This window comes from Oncorhynchus kisutch, linkage group LG2 (assembly GCF_002021735.2).
Source record: "Oncorhynchus kisutch isolate 150728-3 linkage group LG2, Okis_V2, whole genome shotgun sequence".
Classification (NCBI taxonomy): Eukaryota; Metazoa; Chordata; class Actinopteri; order Salmoniformes; family Salmonidae; genus Oncorhynchus; species Oncorhynchus kisutch.
The window spans coordinates 39,761,778-39,783,762 of NC_034175.2; the positions used below are offsets into that span (position 1 = coordinate 39,761,778).

At 44.1% G+C, this 21,985-nt stretch overlaps 1 protein-coding gene across 1 annotated transcript in view; it reads left to right on the top strand.

The window, feature by feature from the left end:
- Nucleotides 1-1,388: 1,388 nt before the first annotated feature.
- The window catches only part of dars1 (aspartyl-tRNA synthetase 1), a 35,631-nt gene continuing 15,034 nt past the window's right edge, over nt 1,389-21,985 (top strand). Inside the window, exons 1-6 of the mRNA XM_020454232.2 lie at nt 1,389-1,579; nt 12,382-12,484; nt 17,255-17,284; nt 17,448-17,505; nt 18,841-18,933; nt 20,069-20,171. Of these exons, the coding sequence (XP_020309821.1) occupies nt 1,557-1,579; nt 12,382-12,484; nt 17,255-17,284; nt 17,448-17,505; nt 18,841-18,933; nt 20,069-20,171 (410 nt within the window). The 5' untranslated portion in view covers nt 1,389-1,556. The remainder of the gene's footprint in view (nt 1,580-12,381; nt 12,485-17,254; nt 17,285-17,447; nt 17,506-18,840; nt 18,934-20,068; nt 20,172-21,985) is intronic.

The following is a 21,985-nucleotide window of genomic DNA, read 5'->3' on the forward strand; positions in this document are numbered from 1 at the left end:
ACGCCATGGAAACCTGCCTAAATGACTACCGACCCGTAGCACACCTCATCTGTAGCCATGAAGTGCTTTAAAAGGCTGGTCATGGATCACATCAACACCATCATCCCATTAACACTAGACCCACTCCAATTTGCATACCGCTCCAATCGATCCACCGATGACGCAATCTCTATTGCACTCCACACTGTTCTTTCCCACCTGGATAAAAGGAACACCTACGTGAGAACACTTCCCTCTGCAACTGGATCCTGGAATTCCTGACGGCCCACCCGCAGGTGGTAAGGGTAGTCAACAACACATCTACCACGCTGATCTTCAACACAGGAGCCCCTCCTATAATCCCTGTTCACCCACAACCGCATGACCAAGCACGGCCTCAACACCATTATTAAGTTTGCCGACTACATAATGTTGGTAGGCCTGCTACCGACAACAATGAGACAGCCTATAGGGAGGTCAGAGACTGGCAGTGTGGTGCCAGGAAAAACAACCTCTCCCTCAATGTGAACAAGACAAAGGAGCTGTTCGTGGACTACAGGAAAAGGAGGAACGAGCACACACTCATTCACATTGACCGGGCTGTAGTGGAGCGGGTCGAGAGCTTCAAGTTACTTGGTGTTCACATTACCAACAAATTATCATGGTCTAAACACACCAAGACAGTTGTGAAGAGGGCACGACAACACTTATTTCCCCTCAAGAGACTGAAAAGATTTGGCATGGGTCCTCAGATTCTCAAAAAGTTCTACAGCTGCACCATTGAGAGCATCCTGACTGGTTGCATCACCGCCTGGTATTGCAACTGGTCGGCATCCGATCGCAAAGCGCTACAGAGGGTAGTGCGTATGGCCCAGTACATCACTGGGGCCAAGCTTCCTGCCATCTAGAACCTCTATACCAGGCAGTGTCAGAGGAAGGCCCTAAAAATGGTCAAAGACTCCAGCCACCCAAGTTACAGACTGTACTCTCTGCTACTGCATGGCAAGCGGTACCAGAGCACCAAGTCTAGGTCCAAAAGGCTCCTTAACAGCTTCTACCCCCAAGCCATAAAGAACAGTTAATCAAATGGCTACCTGGACTATTTGCATTGACCCCCTTTTTTACGCTGCTGCTACTCAATGTTTATTATCTATGCATAGTCACTTTACCCCTACCTACATGTACATAGTACCTCAATTACCTCGACTAACCCCTACCCCCACATTGACTCAGTACCTCCTGTATATAGCCTCCTTACTGTTATTTTATAGTGTTACTTTTTTTTACTTGGATTTAGCCTCGTTAATGTTATTTTATTTTTAGCTCATATTTTCTTACTCTGCATTGTTGGTTAAGGGCTTGTAAGTAAGCTCTTGATTTGAAATATGACAGGATGAGATTTCCACAGCTCTTGCGGAACTATTGTTCTTTGACCTAGTTTCAGCCCGGATTGAGAAACTATTTTTCTGTGCATCAGGGAAATAGGCCCGTCTTCTACCACCTATGAATGCTCTCTGTACAGCTGATTGTCTCAGAAGTAACTGTCAAGAAACTACCATCTCAAAAGAATAACTGTCATGACTAAAGATGGAGTCCAAGGGTAAGAGAAATGCTTTCTCGTGTCTCAGAATGTTTTAAACGCTAACGTTAGATACTGTAACGTTAGCTGGCTAGCTAAAGCCGGTTGTATTTTCAGATGATTGCATCAGCAATTTAATGTATCAGTTTTCCATCAAGATAGCAAACTAGTTTGCTAGCTAGCTAGTTTAAAACAGAAAATGTCACGAATAGCAGCTACAGCCGTGAAGTTCACGTTTCTTTCTGCTGGCTTCTACAGCTAAAGTTTGACAGCTAGCTAACTTGCTAGTATCTTAACAGTAGCAAGCTAAGCACCATTACATGCCAATGCTCTCTGACCGTGCCATCATGCTCAATAATACATGCCACTTAATTTAGCTGGCTAACAGCTGCTTTTCATGCGTGCTGAACCTAGTAGTTAGTTTGGTAGCTAGCTTGCTAGTTAAAACAAAGCCTTGATTTAGTGGTTGAACTTTCATTTTGCAATTTGCATGTCTCCGTACTCAAAATAAATGATGTACATAGCTAACTACCGGTATATCGTATAAAACCTATTTGTGAGAAAGGTAGCATGAAATGTGCCATTCATTATTGAGTGTGGTTGTAAAGGCTCTGCAAAAGGGAACTTGTCATAACCTGTCCATCCATACACATTCCCCCAGTTGTTGGACCAGTGGCCGTTTTCTGCTCGGGTCAGAGTGCACAACCATGTCATAAAGTGCAGTGTTTTCCTTAAAACAGCTAGGCAAATGTAGGGGAAGCATTTACAATTGATTTTGGGACAGAAATAAACGGACAAGTCTAGATCACTGTTTGACAGCCAGTGTTGGACATTGTATAGCATACATTAACGCTTGTCCCCTTGCCGAGGCAAGTTAAACAAATTGTCAGTCGAGAAGATTATAGATTTAAGTTGCCCGACTGGACAAGTAAAAAAAAAAAATCTGATTGAAGTTACCTCTGGATGCGGTGTGTTGTGCACTGGCCCCCCAATCTCTGCAGAGCGCGTCACAGTATAATTATTTTAGGCCTGCGAAGACAGACACGAGTGGTCTTTCAATCATGCAGTCGCAAGATGCGTTTTTGAGATCTGAGCCACCGTAGCCGCGTGCGCATATTTGTTGATATTCATTGCTAGAGAGTTATTTCCTCAGTTATAGCTGTAAAAGGTCATGGTGTTTGCATCACCTGCATGCATGCCAGTGCGAGTGGGCTTTTGCCAGAGGCGAGAGAGACGTTGTAGCAGCAGATAGTCTATTGTATATCATTATTTTAACTAGATAACCAGCCAAACTACACAATGTGTTTTGAATTGGCTATCTCGCTAGTTAACTATTTACGTATTAGCATGTATTAATGTCATGTCCAATGTCCTAAATAACTTTCCCACCCGGCACTCGTGTACAACCGCAAATATGGATGCACAGTTTGAAACCAATGCTGAGTACTCCGGCACACTGAATTATGTTGAAATAATTCTGACACCGTTGGAAAGCTGGGATTCTCCTCTATTCAATACTGGCCATATAATTCTAAAAACATTGAAAAAAATGATTAAAATAGCCTAATTGACAAGAAACAGAGAGAAACGTGTCTTAGTTAGCTACCTTGCTTTGAAGTCGCCCACCTTAGCCATTTGATCCCTGGTAATTGAATGAGGGAATTATTTTATAAAGACAAAAAAAACAGCTGCTCAGCAGTCCCTTGATAAGCTGACTGTGTTTGAGCAGGGTTGGATCAAAAGCCTACACGCCCAGTAGCTCTCCAGATAGAGAGTTGACCACATGTTTTATACAGTAGCCTATCAGTGCAGTATTTTACTTTGGGAGAGGGGGGTTAGTGCCTTTCTCAAGGCAACAAAGGCAGGAGATATAATGCATGGGATCAGAGACCAGCAGCCTTCCATTGTCAATACTAGTGATAATAATGCTTTTTATCTTTTGAAGTGGTTCCTTGCATGATGCAACACAATTTTCAAGCACTGTTTTGGCCCATGGTGTTACAGATGTTTCTTCACTTGTAAGTGACTTGAAGTTTTGGACAAGTAAAAATAATCTGTCCTATTTGTCCTATGGACAAGTGACAATTATTATTATTTTTTTTAACTGTCAAGCCCTGCTGTGTTCACAGCAGGTGAAGCCCAAGACTGATTTTACATGAGGGCAGGGGGATGTTCAGCAAGACGCAACGTTTTGGAATGTTCAGATAGAAATATGCTACAGTATAACAAACATGCCTGTAGAATAAGGAATCATGTCTGCTCTATTTAGGGGCTCCCGAGTGGCGCAGCAGTCTAAGGCACTGCATCTCAGTGCTAGAGGCGTCACGACAGACCCTGGTTCGATTCCACGCTGTATCACAACCAGCCGGGATTGTGAGTCCCATAGGGCGGTGCATAATTGTCCCAGTGTCGTCCGGTTTAGGTTTTGGCCAGGGTAGGCAGTCATTGTAAATATGAATTTGACTTGCCTAGTTAAATAAAAGGTTAAAAAAAAAGAGAGAGAGAAATTACATGAATATATCTGCAAGGTTTTTGTAACTGAACATGGCCGAGGTGTCCCAAAAAGTGTAGACAAAAATGTTAAAATAGGCCTATATATGATGAAAATCTGAAATGAGTAGGGTGCATAATCAGTCATCAAATTTCTTCCTTTGTTTTCTGTAAAATAACCCATAGTCTATGCATGATGGCACATGTTGAAGTAGTCACACTGACTCTGAGTCTTTCATTTGGAGGAATATGGGCTTATTCTCACTGAATCGAGTTGTCGGGAAGACATTTTTATTTACTTAATATACACTTAGAAAGTTCGGTTGACTTTCTTGCTTAGCAACTCAAGTACCGTAAATGTCACAATAGCCAGCCACTAGCCAGGAGGCTATGCATGGGAATAGGGTTGCACATTTTGGGGAATATTCAGAGGTGGAAACTTTCCGTGGGAATATATGGGAATTAATGGAAATATATGCAAATTAATATGAATACCATTTAAATGTAGATGTTTTTTGCATTGGATATATTTACCATATCATATGGAGACAGAAACATAAACATTTTACCTTATCATAAGGAGACGTATTTGCAAATGATTAAATCCTTCCAATAGAAAGAAATAATAAAAAAAACTTTTGTTACGAAATTAACTTTAATTAAATGAGTTGACTCTTCACATGGGATGATTTCACTGAACAACAAAAGAAAGGGAATATTGAATGATCCATTGCATCTCCCAAAAATGGTTTCAACATACATCTGTAAAATGATAGTCTATAAACCAAAGCTTTGGTTGTCTTCCTCTTAGCCGTCCATGTCTTCTCCCTGGACCTCTTCAATGTCCACCTCTTGAACGTCAGACTCTGAGGCCTCATCTTCACTGTCACTTTCCAACCTGGTTGAGGATGGTTCGTTGTCAGGCTCAAAAAGCCTCACATTTTCCTTGTATTGGTCAGCCTGTTGCGTGCTTTGGTGTGTGTGTGTGTGTGTTCCCAAACAAGGACCAGTTGCTCTCTGAGGCGGCTGATGTTGGGGTGATTTGGAGGATGATGGAGGCAACAGGGGAAAGAGCCTCAGATCCACAAAGTCCCTTCCACCAGGTGGCTAATGAGATATGTTGGCATGTCTGCCATATTGCATCTCCATCCCAAAGCCCTTGCTTGGACGTGTACTTCGCCGGACTGCCAAGAACCTTGCCCTCATCCAGGCCAAGATGGCGAGGCACAGTAGTGATGACACCATAGGCCTTGTTGATCTCTGCACCAGACAGGATGCTCTTGCCAGCATACTTGGAGTCCAACATGTACGCTGGGGCGGATATGGGCTTCAGGCAGATGTCTTCACGTTTTTAGATGTATTTCAGAACTGCAGTTTCCTCTGCTTGGAGCAACAGTGAAGTGGTTAGGGCAGTATGGATTTCTTCTATTACATCTGCAAGCAGAGTCTGAACATCAGACAGGATAGCATTGTCTCCCTCAATCCATGCAATGGCTACTGTTATAGGTTTCAGGCTGCTTACCACTCCCTCCCAAAATACATCATCCAGGAGTATCCTTTTGATGGGTCTGTCCATATCGGCAGACTGTGATATGGCCATTTCTTGGAGAGACTCCTTCCCCTCCAGGAGACTGTCAAATATGATGACAACACCACCACCCCAACTGGTGTTGCTGGTCAGCTTCAATGTGGTGCTCTTATTCTTCTCACTCTGCTTGGTGAGGTAGATTGCTGCTAGATGACCCCAACTTAGTAAACATTTAAAAAATGGTTAGGTATGTGAAATACCTAACCATTTAAAAAAAAATATACTAGGCAAGTCGGTTAAGAACAAATTATTTTCAATGACTGCCTAGGAACAGTGGGTTAACTGCGTTGTTCAGGGGCAGAGAACAACCTTCTTTTTTTTACCTTGTCAGCTCGGGGGTTTGATCTTGCACACAAATATTTGACCACCCATCAGAAATCATTGCAATACAGTCTGCTTTCTCTATGATTTGCTTGACCTTCACTTGAACTCTGAACTCTGCATCCAGCAAATGAGTAGATAAAGCATGTCTGGTTGGAGGGGTGAATGCTGGACGAAGAACATTCAGAAATCTCTTTCAATACACATTGCCTGTGAGCATCAGAGGGGAACCAGTTGCATACACAGCTCGAGCAAGACATTAATCAGCATTTCTCTGACTATGTTCCTCGATCAAATCAGTCGAATGAAGCACAGCAACTGGACGCAAACCATAGTTTGCAGTGCATCAGTACCACTGTCATGGAGGACGTAAACTCAAGCACCGAAGTAACAACTGTGGTGGAACCAACAACAGTAGTGGAACTCACCGAGCCTCCCAGAACTGCAGACGAGAGGAGACTACCAGGGCACAGACCATATGTGAAGTGGCCCGGCGCCAGTGACAAGAAGTTGTGGGAAACAGTGAATACTGACCTTACCTTGACCCTCGAGACACTTCGAGGCACAGTGGAGAAGAAGTTGGAGAGGATGGGGGACATTATCTATGAGTACGGGACAGAAAGATTTGGAGTGGAAGAGGCAAAAGGCGGGAGAAAGGTTCCAACCCCACCAGTTTCCAGGAGGCAACAAGAAATCAAGCGCCTCGTTCAAGAAAGGCGACAGCTTAAGAAACAGTGGAAGAAGGCCTCGGAAGTGGAGAAGGAGGGCATAGAGGCACTTCAGGCTGATATCAAAACCCGGTTGGCATCCCTCCGTAGAGCAGAGAACCTACGGAAACGCAGAAGGAAGAAAGAACAAACTAGAACTCGATTCTATAAAGATCCCTTCAAGTTCCTTAAAAGTCTCTTCACGAAGGAAAAAAGTGGAGCTCTAAAAACAACAAAGAAAGACCTAGAGGAGCACCTGAGAACAACAAACTTTGACTCAAAGCGACATGAACATCTGGCCATCCCATCAGATATCCCACCCATTGAACCCCCGGAACATCATATTGAGACCAGCCCTCCGACATGGAAAGAGGTGGAAAACACAGTTCGACGGGCAAGAACAGCATCAGCCCCGGGGCCAAATGGAGTCCCGTACAAAGTGTATAAGAACGCACCAGACGTCCTGAGGTTCCTCTGGAGGCTTATGAGAACAGCTTGGAAAAATAAGATAATACCCAAAGTGTGGCGTAGGGCAGGCGGGGTCCTGATCCCTAAGGAGAAGGATGCAGTGAACATCAGCCAATTCCGCCCAATCTCCTTACTGAATGTCGAGGGTAAAATCTTCTTTAGGGTCATTGCCCAGAGGATGGCCGAGTACCTGCAAAGGAATGCGTACGTCGATACATCTGTACAGAAGGCAGGAATATCAGGGTTCTCTGGCTGCTTGGAACATTCCAGCATGATCTGGCACCAGATCCAAATGGCCAAGGTGGAGAAAAGGGACCTCCATGTAGTCTTTCTCGACCTCGCCAATGCATTTGGCTCTGTGCCCCATGAACTCCTGTGGTCTGCCTTCAGATTTTTCCACATACCGGACACCATCACAACCCTGGTGAAGTCGTACTTCCAGGATCTGCAGTTCTGCTTCACCACCTCATGGCAGTGCCTGAATGTAGGTATAATGGCAGGATGTACCATTTCTCCGTTGGCATTCATAATGGCAATGGAGGTTATCATCAGATCCTCAAAATGGGTTGCTGGTGGACAGCGAGTCGACTCTGGTTTCCGCCTCCCTCCACTCAGAGCCTACATGGACGACATTACAACATTGACTACCACTGTCCCATGCACCAGGAGACTGCTCAGAAAACTCGAGGAGAACATCAGCTGGGCCCGTATGAAGATTAAACCATCCAAGTCACGCAGCATCTCGATTGTGAAGGGAGTACTCTCTGACCTGAAATTCTTCATCGGAGATGACCAAATCCCAACAGTGTCTGAGCAGCCGGTAAAAAGCCTTGGAAGGTGGTATGATGCAAGCCTGAAGGACAAAGACCAGGTGCAACAGCTGCGTAAAGACATCAGTAGTAGCCTACAGTCCATCGACAACACCCAGCTACCTGGAAAGTTAAAGGCCTGGTGTCTGCAGTTTGGTCTCCTACCCCGGGTGTTGTGGCCCTTAGCAGTGTATGAGGTTCCAATCTCAACAGTGGAGAAGATGGAAAGAGGAGTCACAGGCTACTTAAAGAAGTGGCTCGGAGTTCCACGATGCCTTACCACCATCGGCCTCTATGGAGATGGTGTCCTCAAGCTGCCCCTCACCAGTCTAACAGAGGAATTCAAGTGTTCAAAAACCAGGCTCCAGATGACACTGAATGAATCTCGAGACCCAGTGGTGAGCAACAACGCGCCGACCTTGGCAACTGGGCGCAAATGGAGGCCAGGAAAAGCAGTCCAGGAGGCAACAGCAGCCCTCAGACATGCTGACATTGTGGGTCATGTTCAGCAAGGGAGAGGAGGCCTTGGGCTAACTAGCCGTGCTGCTTGGAGTAAGGCCACTGCACCAGAGCGGCGGAAGATGGTAGTGCAGGAAGTACGCCATCAGGAGGAGGCTGCAAGGTGGGCCAAGGCAGTCTCTCTTTCCAAACAGGGACAGTGGACTCGATGGGACAGTGTGGAGAAGAGGAAGATCAGCTGGAAGGATCTGTGGGCCATGGAAGCGAGGCGGTTGAGCTTTTCCATCAGAGCAACATATGACGTCCTTCCAACTCCAGTTAATCTTCACCAATGGTATGGTGAAGATCCGGACTGTGCCCTCTGTTCCATGCCAGCCAACCTCAGGCACATTCTCACGGGGTGTAAAACAAGCCCCACCCAAGGACGCTACACTTGGCGTCACAACCAAGTCCTTAAAAACCTTGCGTCCGCCCTGGAGGACAAGCGAGCTGCCACCAACTCCCTACCACCCCCAGCAGCATCACACCCCTTACGGACAAACTTTGTCCGCGAAGGGGCTAAACCACCGAAGCGCGGCTCGACACCATTAGAGCGAGACCAGCTGCGCTTGGCCCGCGACTGGAAAATGCTAGCTGACATTGGCCGGCAACTTGTGTTTCCTCCGGAGATTGCAACCACCACCCTAAGACCTGACATGGTGCTCTGGTCCCGTTCGCTCAAGAAGGTCTTCATCATTGAGCTCACAGTACCCTGGGAGGACTCAGTAGATGAGGCTTATGAGCGAAAACATCTGCGCTATGCCGATCTAGCTGCCGAAGCACGGCATCATGGCTGGAACACAGAAGTCCGACCAGTGGAGGTGGGCTGCAGAGGTTTTGTGGCAACATCTACAACCAGACTGCTTAGAGACCTTGGAATTAAGGGCCAGAGCCAACGTTCGGCAATCAAAGCTGTATCGGAGGCGGCAGAAGGCAGCAGTCAGTGGCTCTGGATGAAGAGGAAAGACCCCAGCTGGGCCCCGAAGTGAGAGGGCCAGGAGGTATGCGGTCAACAATGCTTGACTCAGGGAGGAGGACGCCCCTGCCATGCATAGTCCCATGGGATGTTGGCTATCATCAACAAGGCAACTCCTATGACTAATTGGGAATGGGACGCAAGCGTAGGATTGATCACCCTGTCGCTGGCCGCCGTTGGGGAGGGTGTATAGTGTGAAAGGCCGAAACACCCTAGGAACCGAAGGTACACTACTGATGATGCGCTCCCCAAATTTCACCAGGCTCACTGTTCATTAACTCTTGTAAGTGCTTGCACAAAGGATAGTAACATCTCATCCTGTGTTCTTGGAATCCTCCATTGAGTCAAAACAACTTCGGATTTCAGGAGGACCATGAGCTGTTGCTATCGATAAGGTGTCTGATTCATCATTTTCACCTGGAATAGAAGTAGAGGGACTTTTGTCAGAGGTTGCTTGTTGTGAGCCCTGAGGGAAGTTTATGCACTTGGCCAGATGATTTTACATCTTTGTTGCATTCGTCACATATGATTTGGCACAGTATTTGCAAATGTACACAGCTTTTCCTTCTACATTAGCTGCAGTGAATTGTCTCCACACATCAGATAGTGCCCTTTCCTGTAAAGATTAGAAGAAAAAGAGTAAAAAAATAAACAATTCCATGTACAGATAAATAGTTAAGCAGTTAAATTAAACAACTCCTTTGTAAGATCAATGTTTTAAAATGAAACGTATGGAAACAGTTAAATTAACACTCAGTTAGCAGGCTCAAGCAAGCTAAAACCCACATGGCAGAAATGAACAAGTTGGAAATGTTTTAAATACACTTTGCTGTAGGCTACTATTTACTAGTTAGCAAAACATGTCATATAAATTATATTCACCTTACAACTATCCCCAAGTTAATGGAATTGCAAGCCTCTGCATGCATAGTGCATTCTTCCATCACATGTATAGCTGATTCTCAAGATCTTGAGCCCACACTACTACACTGACTGAGCCAAGGACTACGTGCTTTCTGATAACAATACAACAATACATTACAATATTGTTATCAGAAAACATTTTAGAAAAAGGCTGTAACATATCAAAATGTGGAAAAAGTCAACGGGTCTGAATACTTTTTGAATGCACTGTACACGGAAACCCATTCTCGCCACCCAAAAAGAAAATGCATATAGGTCGTACAGGTTGTTTCTTAATTGGCATGATTGTGTGGCGATTTCCATCTATCCACGTTGCAGGGATCAGCACAGCAGGGCCGCCGGCAAACGTGTGGCAAGCTGCCATTTGCTCCGGCAATTTTGATTTGGTTTAATAAAAAATATTTCCAGAAAACCATTGAAAAGAAGGACAAATTGCTGTTTTTTTTAGACTGATTCGCCTCATGATTTGTTTGACAGGATTTTAATGTTTTCATCCTCCCTAGGGCCAGGAGTTTTTCCATATGTTAGAATTTTTTTCTCTCCATAATACCTAATTATTAAAAAAAATCGAGGCCCATCATAGTTTATATAAAACAATTTTTGGGTTGTTGCATCTGCTGAATTATTACTATGTTATAGCTGGAGTTTTACCTGGTTAGGTTAGACTACCAGATCAGGGGAAACTCTGGTCCTCAGGAAAACAATGTCCCCCCCAGCACTCTGGTTGGTACCTGTGGTGCCAACTCTGAAATCACAAATGACTTGCTTATGTCAACATTTTAAGATCGTATCAACATGTTTTTAAAGAAATGGTGGCGGAAATGGTTTTCTAGAGTTTTCCGTGGCTCAGTGCAGCTGGCAGGCGGCAGCTATTGTGCCAATTTCATAATGTAACAGACTGTTAGTGTAATTTCAGGTAAAACCTCAATTAAACAAGTCTCAAATATAAGGAAAATGGCTATACATTTCAGCTGTTTCAAAAACATGGCCCAATGTGACATCTGTTCTAGCACTTGCAATGTGATCAAGTTTACACAAACAGTATTGTCTCTCCAGCATCAATGCCTTTCGAGAACCTCTCAAATGTCCCTTTTTCTATCTTCATTGTGAAAAACGGCCTATGTTATCAGTAATGCTAGATGCCATTAAATCAGTTGCAGCCTGGTCAGGGGTCCTACCACCATTTCCTCCTCTCCTCATTGTGTGTTAATGCCACTGGATATGTATATAGGTGTGAATGTGCTTAATTGCCCTCACTCATCCTGACTCTGTTGACATACTCATATGGTTCCCAGGGGTTGCTTTTATAGTATTACAGGAGATAAGGATGGTATTTTTTGAAAATGTTCAAGATTCAACATTCAACATCATCAGTTTTGGTGAAGAATTGCCTTTGCCTAATGCCTATTATGATTTCCTTTGTGACAGGAAACAAGTGGAAGGGAAAACATTGTAAAAACACTGGCAGGTCCTTCTTTTGAAGTCATTGCTTAACGCCATCTGTTGCTGTTGTGATTGTTGTTTATATTGCTATTTATGTCACCGTTCTCCTTTTGATCAGTGTTATTTCCTGTAGACGCTTACTGTCAGGGAGTACAATGACACAACCCGGCACGATCACAGGTTGTGGATGAGAAAAATACCTCCTGGTGTGGATGTGCAACATGCGCAGTAATATTATTGAGGAGGTGCAAAGTTCTTATTTTTCATGGAATCTTTGATCTCAGTCTGGAGACAAATCGCCTATGCCTACCGCTCCTTGGTGCTTCCTGTAGTCATAACAAAGTCTAGACACCCTTGTAGTCCGTATGAATCATATTGACCTAGAATTTTAAGTGATCCATTTTCCCCCAGTAGCTGTGTTTATTGTTAGCCTGGACAGAAACATGGCTCATCAACCTGTGCCATTAGCCACATTCAGAAATGGTGGTGATGGCTGGAATACATTTTCCCAGCGGTCAAAAACTTCCTACAGGAAGCCCCCCAAAATGTAGGTAGCTAGTTGACTAATGTTTTGCATTGGTCTGGACTTCCTGTTGCAGGGTCGTGGAGGAGGCGGACCAGGCCCCGTCGAAGAAAGGCCTGAAGAAACAGCAGAAGGAAGCGGAGAAAGCTGCTAAGAAGGCTGAGAAGCAGGCCAAACTGGTCAGTGGGTTTTGTATGCCTCTCTGCCCCTCAGTGCTATTGACTTGACACAATCGGGGGGGGTCCATTGTTTTGCAATTCCTGTCGTTAGTTTGTTTTTGTCCACTCAAACAAAGAGCCATTTTCTTAAGTCTGGTATCAGTGTTGCATCGTAAGCAAGTGAGAGAAAGTTAAACTGTTTTTATGTTGTTTTTATTTACCCCTTTTTCTACCCAAGTTAGTGGTAGGTATCCAATTGGTAGTTACAATCTTGTCCCATCGCTGCAACTCCCATACGGATTCGGGAGAGGCGAAGGTTGAGAGCCGTGCGTCCTCCGAAACACGACCCAGCCAAGCCGCACTGCTTCCTTGACACAATGCCCGCTTACCCAGGAAGCCAGCCACGCCAATGTGTCGGAGGAAATACCGTACCTCTGGCGACCGTGTCAGCGTGCATGTGCCTGGGCCTGCCACAGGAGTCGCTAGAGCATGATGGGATAAGGACATCCCTGCCCTAACCCAGTTGACAGGGTCATTCTCTCATTAGGGACAATCTCAGTTCAGATGCTTTCATGAAGTAGCAGTGTTTCCCCTAAATTAATTTAGCAGCTGTGCCCCGCCGCTGCTAAATCTTTGCCGCCAGTTTGGACACACCTACTCATTCAAGGGTTTTCTTTGTTACTATTTTCTGCATTGTAGAATAAAAGTGAAGACATCAAAACAATGAAATAACACATGGAGTCATCTAGTAACCAAAAAGGTGTTACACATAGCAAAATATATTTTAGATCCTTCAAAGTAGCCACCCTTTGCCTTGATGAGTTTTACACACTCTTGGCATTCTCTCAAACAGCTTCACCTGGAATGCTTTTCCAATAGTCCTGAAGGAATTTCCACATATGCCGAGCACTTGTAGGCTGCTTTTCCTTCACTCTGCAGTTCAACACATCCCAAACCATCTCACTTGGGTTGAGATGATTGTGGATGCCAGTTCATCTGATGCAGCACTCCATTACTCTCCTTGGTTAAATAGCTCTTACACAACCTGGAGGTGTGTTGTGTCATTGTCCTGTTGAAAAACAAATTATAGTCCCACTAAGCGCAAACCAGATGGGAGGGTGTATTTCTGCAGAATGCTGTTGTAGCCATGCCGGTTAAGTGTTTCATGAATTCTAAATAAACCACTGACCGTGTCACCATAACACCCCCACACCATCCCATCTCCTCCATGCTTAACAGTGGGAACCACACATTGCTAAGATCATCCGTTCACCGACTCTGCGTCTCACAAAGACCGGGCGGTTGGAACCAAAAATCTCAAATTTGGACTCATCAGACCAGTGGAAATCATACCTTTGGTCTAACGCCCATTGCTTGTGTTTTTTGGCCCGAGCAAGTCTCTTCTTATTATTGGTGTCCTTTTAGTAAGGGTGTCTTCGCAGCAAGTCGACCATGAAGGCCTGATTCACCCAGTCTCCTCTGAACAGTTGATGTTGAGATGTCTTACTTGTACTCTGTGAAGCATTTACTTGGACTGCAATCTGAGGTGCAGTTAACTCTAATGAATTCATCCTCTGCAGATGAGAACTCTGCGTCTTCCTTTCCTGTGGCGGTCCTCATGAGAGCGAGTTTCATCATAGCGCTTGATGGTTTTTGCAACCGCTCTTTAAGAAACTTTCAAAGTTCTTGCCATTTTCCGGATTGACTGACCTTCATGTCTTAACGTAATGATGGACTGTCGTTTCTCTTCGCTTTTTGAGCTGTTCTTGCCATGATATGGACTTGGTCTTTTACCAAATAGGGCTATCTTCTGTATACCACCACTACCTTGTCACAACACAACTGACTGGCTCAAATGCATTCAGAAGGAAATAAATTCCACAAATTAACTTGTTAATTGCAATGCATTCCAGGTGACTACCTTATGAAGATGGTTGAGCGAAGGCCAAGAGTGTGCAAAGCTGTCAAGGCAAATGGTGGCTACTTTGAAGAATCTAAAATTATATTTAGATTTTTTTTGTTGGTAGCTACATGATTCCATGTGTGTTATTTCATAGTTTTCATTTCTTCACTATTATTCTACAATGTAGAAAATAGTACAAATAAAGATAACCCCTGGAATAAGTTGGTGTCCGAACTTTTGACTGGTTGTGTGTGCCAAATGAGAACTTTATTTGCCACATGCGCTGAATACAAGTGTAGTCTTTACCGTGAAATGCTTTACATACAAGCCCTTTACCAACAGTGCAGTCAATGTAAATTGTCCGGTGTGTGTGTATGCATGTATGTATGTGTATATATCTATACATCTCAGGGAAAAAAAGACACGTCCTCTCACTGTCAACAGCGTTTATTTTCAGCAAACTTAATTTGCATAAACATAACAAGATTCAACAACTGAGACATAAACTGAACAAGTTCCACAGACATGTGACTAACAGAAATGGAATAATGTGTCCCTGAACAAAGGGGGGTCAAAATCAAAAGTAACAGTCAGCAACTGGTGTGGCCACCAGCTGCATTAATTTAGCAGTGCATCGCCTCCTCATGGACTGCACCAGATTTGCCAGTTCTTGCTGTGAGATGTTACCCCACTGTTCCACCAAGGCACCTGCAAGTTCCCGGACATTTCTGGGGGGATTGGCCCTAGCCCTCACCCTCCAATCCAACAGGTCCCAGACGTGCTCAATGGGATTGAGATCTGGGCTCTTCGCTGGCCATGGCAGAACACTGGCATTCCTGTCTTGCTGGAAATCACGCACAGAACGAGCAGTATGGCTGGTGCCATTGTCATGTTGGAGGGTCATTTCAGGCTAATCCTGCAGGAAGGGTACCACATGAGGGAGGAGGATGTCTTCCCTGTAACGCACAGCGTTGAGATTGCCTGCAATGACAACAAGCTCAGTCCGATGATGCTGTGACACACCGTCCTAGACCATGAGGAACCCTCCACCTCCAAATTGATTTGAGGTACAGGCCTCAGTGTAACACTCATTCCTTCTACGATAAACGCAGATCCGACCATCACCCCTGGTGAGACAAAACCATGACTCGTCAGTGAAGAGCACTTTTTGCCAGTCCTCTCTGGTCCAGCGACGGTGGGTTTGTGCCCGTTGTTGCCGGTGATGTCTGGCGAGGACCTGCCTTAAAACAGGCCAACAAGTCCTCAGTCCAGCCTCTCTCAGCCTATTGCAGACAGTCTGAGCACTGATGGAGGGATTGTACGTTTTCGGCATGTCCTCTGTGAAGTAGGCTATTTTCCCACCTTGGCTTAGTGCTAGCGTGCCATCTGACGGACATCTGGAATCTATTTGTGATTTCCCTGACTCTCCATCAGGCCTGTGAACCGCCTGCCTGGCTTTGGTAGTTAACTCAGCCTGTGTAACCGATGTGAAATGGCTAGCAAGTTAGCGGTGGTGCGCGCTAATAGCGTTTCAATCGGTGACGTCACTCGCTTTGTGACCTTGAAGTAGTGGTTCCCCTTGCTCTGCAAGGGCCGTGGCTTTTGTGGCGTGATGGGTAACGATACTTCGTGAGTGACTGTGGTTGATGTGTGCAGAGGGTCCCTGGTTCGAGCCCAGGTTGGGGCGAGGAGAGGTACGGAAGCTATACTGTTACACCTGCACACTTAAACATTTTTTGTTGTGTTAGCGGTGTCCAGTAATTGGGCTCTAGCATTCCGACTAATCGTGAGGCTTGGCTGGCTAGGCTAATAGCTAGTTGGCAAAATAGATAATGTTAGTAGGCTGGCTAGCTTGCTGGCTAAGACAACTACATATAGCTAATATTCTTTGATAACTGGTTAGATGATTTAATGTATTTGGTTTGTAAGTGTCTGTAAGATATCATTTGATAGCACTACATGAGTCAGCAAGTTGCTAACGTAATGTAAGCAGCCTGGTAGTGCCAACATTAGCAGGCTAGTAGGGCTGACGTTAGCAGGCTAGTTGGCTAGCAACCTTGCAAGTTGATTTGTAACAACAAATTTAATAAGGTATTTGCTTGTAAGTTGTCTGAAAATAAAATTTAATAGACTAGTCGTGAGTGCAAATTATTTCTGTTGGAGTTTACATTATAGGGAATAGGTTGGCTTACCGGGGCCATATTACATCACCTCCCCCGGAACTGCATTTTTTTTGGCATTTCTTCTGAATTTGGATCGTTTTTATGTGTATTAACTAAAAAATGTTTTTTTTTTATGTAAAAGTGAGGTGTAACTTTGCATTGTGACTTTTGATGCGTATACGAATGCAAATCCGTATGTTATGTGATTACGTTTATGCTACCTACCCTTTTAAGATCATAGTAACAAGTTACAACTTATATTAGTTGCAAACAGGGTGAGCAGTTGCGCAGAAGACCCATGAGTGCACAGCCACCGCTTGCTCCTCATCTCCCTACAGTGCAGTGGCACGCATCAGTTATTTCAGATGGTGTCAGCCGCCGCTGCTGAAAAATATCTTAGGGGAAACACTTAAAGTAACCTATATTTCAGATGGAATACGTTCTCCCTTGAATCTTAGAAACTGCGAAAGCATCCATCCACTTACATGGCCATTCCACTCATTCTCCCTCTATTCCACCAGTCAATACCGTAGACATATCAACTTGCATGGGAAATGAAACCGTTAATGCTAACTTTCATAGTATGGAGATTTTGCATGAAGGTCGCCAAGAAGTTGTTGCACAGATAATCAGTCCACTTGCTGTTCCTAATGAAGGCAGTTTACTATTATTGAAATGCAATGTTAGGCCTATGTCCCACTATATTGATTTGCCTTTTCTTTTCAGTCTGCTGACCAACAAAGCACAGATGACGATGTAAGTATCCTTGAGGATCAATTCTTCCATGTTTCAGATATGAAGTATTTATTTACACCTTTTTCTATATGGCGCAATACCAAATTAAAATCAAAACGTATGCACCTCTAGTGATGTTTCCTATAAAGCTACTTAGCAGATGAACTCTTCTCTTATTCATCAGGATTTTGCCAAGGATCGGTACGGTGTCCCTCCGATGGTACAGTCCCAGCAGAAACTGGGTCAGTAGTACAGTCAACAACTAACTCCTCTCTTCTTTGTTCCAACATATTATTTACAGAGGATATCCCCATTTTCAACAGCCCCTACTGTTAGGTAATACAGATAACGTGATTATATCGGAGTGACTCAGTGACATGGCGCCAGTAGTGGCAGTAGTAAAGACGGCGTAGATATCAAAGATGATTGTGGCGTGCCATAACTCCCAGATAAATGTGACAGATGGGTTGTCTGCCTGCTCTTTCAGCTCCAATGGCATACAACAAAGTTGCTTTCCCACCTGCATGCTTGTCCACGGGGATGAGGAAAGATGGCGCGAGACAGCCTGCCTTACATGTGGGTGGAATCAGGTTCAACCAAATGGGTGGCTCACTGCCATCGGGGTGCATGTAACGTTAAGCATGCATCAGTGAAACAGGGCAAAGTGGAGTTCATTTGTCATAAGACAGAGAATGGGGCGACTTCTACGCAGGGCCGCAGAGTGTTTCATATTTGTGACTTCTGCTCTCCTTGTAATATGAGTGTCTTTCCATGAATAGGGTGCCTTTGATATTTTAAGGAGAAATTGCACACCGATATTGCATTTTAAAAGCCTGTTATATTAAATTAGGTGCCCTTTTAATATAGACCACATGGATAGTTTAATCGACCAATTTTTTTCTATGAATAAAGGCTTGCTAAAGTAATCCCTTAATCCCAAAATGTCTTCAAGTTTCACCATCATTGTAAAGCCCTTGTTAGTTTGTTGCTTTGACACTCATTTTAAAGATGATTATTTTATTTACTGTGATTCGTTTACATCTGTCCCTCATTTTAAGGTCACCCTGTTACGTGAACTGAACTCTCGTTTTAATATGGTGAAACTATTCCTTTTTCAAATGTTTTTCAAAAGGAACATTGAACATCTAATAGTCAAATCATAGTGTAAAACCAGGTGCGCTGGTTCTACTCTTTTTTTTCCTTTTTTTTCTCCTTTCTTTCAGTTTTGTGGTGGAAAACTACATTCAATTACTGCTCCTTGTAGCACACAAGTTTCCATTCCCCCTGTCAAGAGGGGATTTATGGCCGTTACTTTATTTGGCACTTAGGCCTACTATAGTAATTTTTTTATTTAACCACTTGAGATGGAAAAACTCGTTTTTTGGGAAGTTGAATATGTGCTTTTTATGACTGACTTTAAAAAACAACAACTAAGTTACACTTCTCAAAAGGCACTGAATTGGTGGAACAACCCATGAGCTTCTTTGTGTGAATGTGTGTGTGGGCAGAAGGGGGAAGGAGGTATATGGTCTTTGAAGTTTTCTTGAAAGGCACACTTTTCTTCCCCTGTGAGCCAGACAGAGGGTTGGTGCGTGTCCATGAGCTGACACCTGAGAAGGCAGGCCAGCTGATCTGGGTGCGTGCCCGGATTCACACCAGCAGAGCTAAAGGTGAGATTCTCCATCTTTGTCCAGCTCCCAATCACTCATATTTTCCCTTTAGTCCTCAGGACACAGACAGCCTTCTAATCTAAATGGCGCCGTAACTGAACCTTGGGGTTTACCAAAAAGATTACCAACTGTCCTTGGGCCAAATAGTCACTATTCAGAGAAGAGCTTTGTTTTTTTCAGTCAACTCTCCTCAGGTTGGCAAATATGGAAGGTCAAAAAGCTAAAAGAATTGTGCACAATCTTGGAAAATCACAGTATGGCACCAGACTTGAAGTTTTTACCTTATTTGCTGGTGATGTGGGACATAGGGGATGGGGGTTGTGGAGTGCAATGTTTTTGCTATTATAGATTCATTATACAAGCACATGCAAGTCTCTTTTTTTGAAAAGTTTGAAAACTCTAACCAAACCTCAGTTATTTAAATGGAACCTCAAATGTGGGTTAATTTGTTATTTTCCAAACTTGTCAGAGCTTGAGGCTATAATACAATGAACTCATTGAGCCTTGGCTAACTGTCGGATTCCATCCAAAATTATTTGAAACTTCCAGCACGTACACAACTGTGCTAACAATATGCTAATAAATAAACCATCGTGTTATGATGATATCGTTACGGCTTCCTTCCAGGACAACTTCCGTGTCAAAATCCATTTTCCTCAACCTTCATTCAGCTCCACAGTGAAGGATGTCCTTAAGAGCAGAATAACATCCTGATTTACACTGGGATGAAGTGACTGCTTTTTGGGGATTACAGCCCCCCCCCCCCCCCCCCCCCCCCCCAGTCAATGAACAGAGGACACCACATCAAAGCACTTGGGTGGTGTCTGATGGTTGACAAACCTGGTTTACACAGTCTCAAGGTGTTTGGTTGGGAATAAGCTCTCAGCCTCCTTCCATACACCTTTCTTCAAAGGGTCGCCCATTCACGGTTCTGACAGTTACCTGGAAATGCTGTGAAAAGCGTTTTAATGGGTGAGAGGTGGAATCTGGAACAGGTATGACGTGTTGGCCTGAGAGAGTGACATGGCCTTGTATAAACCCACCGTGGCACCTGTTTTGACAAGTGAGTTAGGAGTTGCTAGCCCAAATGAGAGGGCCCCTGCTGATGCCTATTGTATTGTTGTCATCGTTTTAGGGAAGCAGTGCTTCTTGGTCCTGCGTCAGCAGCAGTTTAACGTGCAGGCCCTGGTCGCCGTGGGGGAGCGTGCCAGCAAGCAGATGGTCAAGTTTGCCGCCAAGTGAGTACAAGACTGAATATCCTGTAGGCCCCCGACAAACAATGGTGGGAAAAGCTGGCTCCTAATGGGCCCAATCCATTTTCACACATTCTGAAGGAATCAATCATTTTTCACCTCATGACAAAAGCGGCCACTTTCAGATGGGATACAGCAGTGTTTAATGGAGCCATTCCTGCCCAGATAAGAGTAATTACAGTAGATCAGATGGGAAGAGCCTGAGCATCATTAATCACTCTTGGGTCCTCCAATTTGGAGTTTTTGGGGGAGCAGAAACACAGAATTACATGTAGAATCCCCATTAATATAATAGGATATCTATGGGTCTGAAAGTTTGTTTACCATTTTTAAAAGTATTAACTTTTAATGTGCCATTAACGTAACCACTCATGCTGTTTTCATCTGAATGCCATACCATCACTGCAAACTAACAAAACACCCAAAAGTTTATTGAATGACAATTGCCTATCACTTGAAACCTGAATTAAAGCGTCCACTGTCGGCGCGTCTCAGCCTCAGCCACTCATCTCTGCCTTTGAAAAATGTCACCGTTATCGTCGAACCACACCGCATTCTGAGAGTATTCCACATGATTTCAAGTCCCTTCGCACATGTTTCATGCGGGTGACTTGCGGTAATGATAACTGTAGGCTCTAAGTCTATTTTTCTTGACATCTTTATTTTAATTATTGTGACATATTCAACCTGGTACAGTGTAGCCTTACTATTTTATTATTTACCCTTCTGGCTTACATGCTGACCAAACCGGACACGATCAGGACAAGCAGGTTGAAATTTCAAAACAAACTTTGAACCAATTATATTAATTGGGGGACAGGTCGAAAAGCATTAAACATGTATGGCAATTTAGCTAGCTAGCTTGCTGTTGCTTGTTATTTTGTCCTGGGATATAAACATTTGGTTGTTATTATGCCTGAAATACACAAGGTCTTCTACTCAGACAATTAATCCACAGATAAAATGGTAAACCATATTCCTTTCTCGTCATCTCTCCTCCTTCCTCAGGCTTCTTTTTTATTTCTTTGGACTTTATATGGCGGTTGGAAACCAACTTTACGATGCATTACTACAGTTGTGGCCAAAAGTTTTGACACAAATATTAATTTTCACGAAGTCTGCTGCAAATTGATGGCAATTTGCATATACTCCAGAATATTATGAAGAGTGATCAGTAGAATTGCAATTAATTGCAAAATGCCTATTTGCCATGCAAACGAACTGAATCCCCCCAAAAACATTTCCACTGCATTTCAGCCCTGCCACAAAAGGACCAGCTGACATATCAGTGATTCTCTCGTTAACACAGGTGCGAGTGTTTACAAGGACAAGGCTGGAGATCACTCTGTCATGCTGATTGAGTTCGAATAACAGACTGGAAGCTTCAAAAGGAGGGTGGTTCTCGGAATCATTGTTCTTCCTCTGTCAACCATTGTTACCTGCAAGGAAACACGTGCCATCATCATTGCTTTGCACAAAAAGGGCTTCACAGGCAAGGATATTGCTGCCAGTAAGATTACCTATATCAACCATTTATCGGATCATCAAGAACTTCAAGGAGAGGGGTTCAATTGTTGTGAAGAAGGCTTCAGGGCAGCCAAGAAAGTCCAGCAAGCGCCAGGACCATCTCCTAAAGTTGATTCAGCTGTGGGACCCAGGGATTGGACTGCTGAGGACTGGGGTAAAGTCATTTTCTCTGAATTACCTTTCTGATTGTTTGGGGCATCCGGAAAAAAGCTTGTCCAGTGAAGACCGGGTGAGCGCTATCAGTCGTGTGTCATGCCAACAGTAAAGCATCC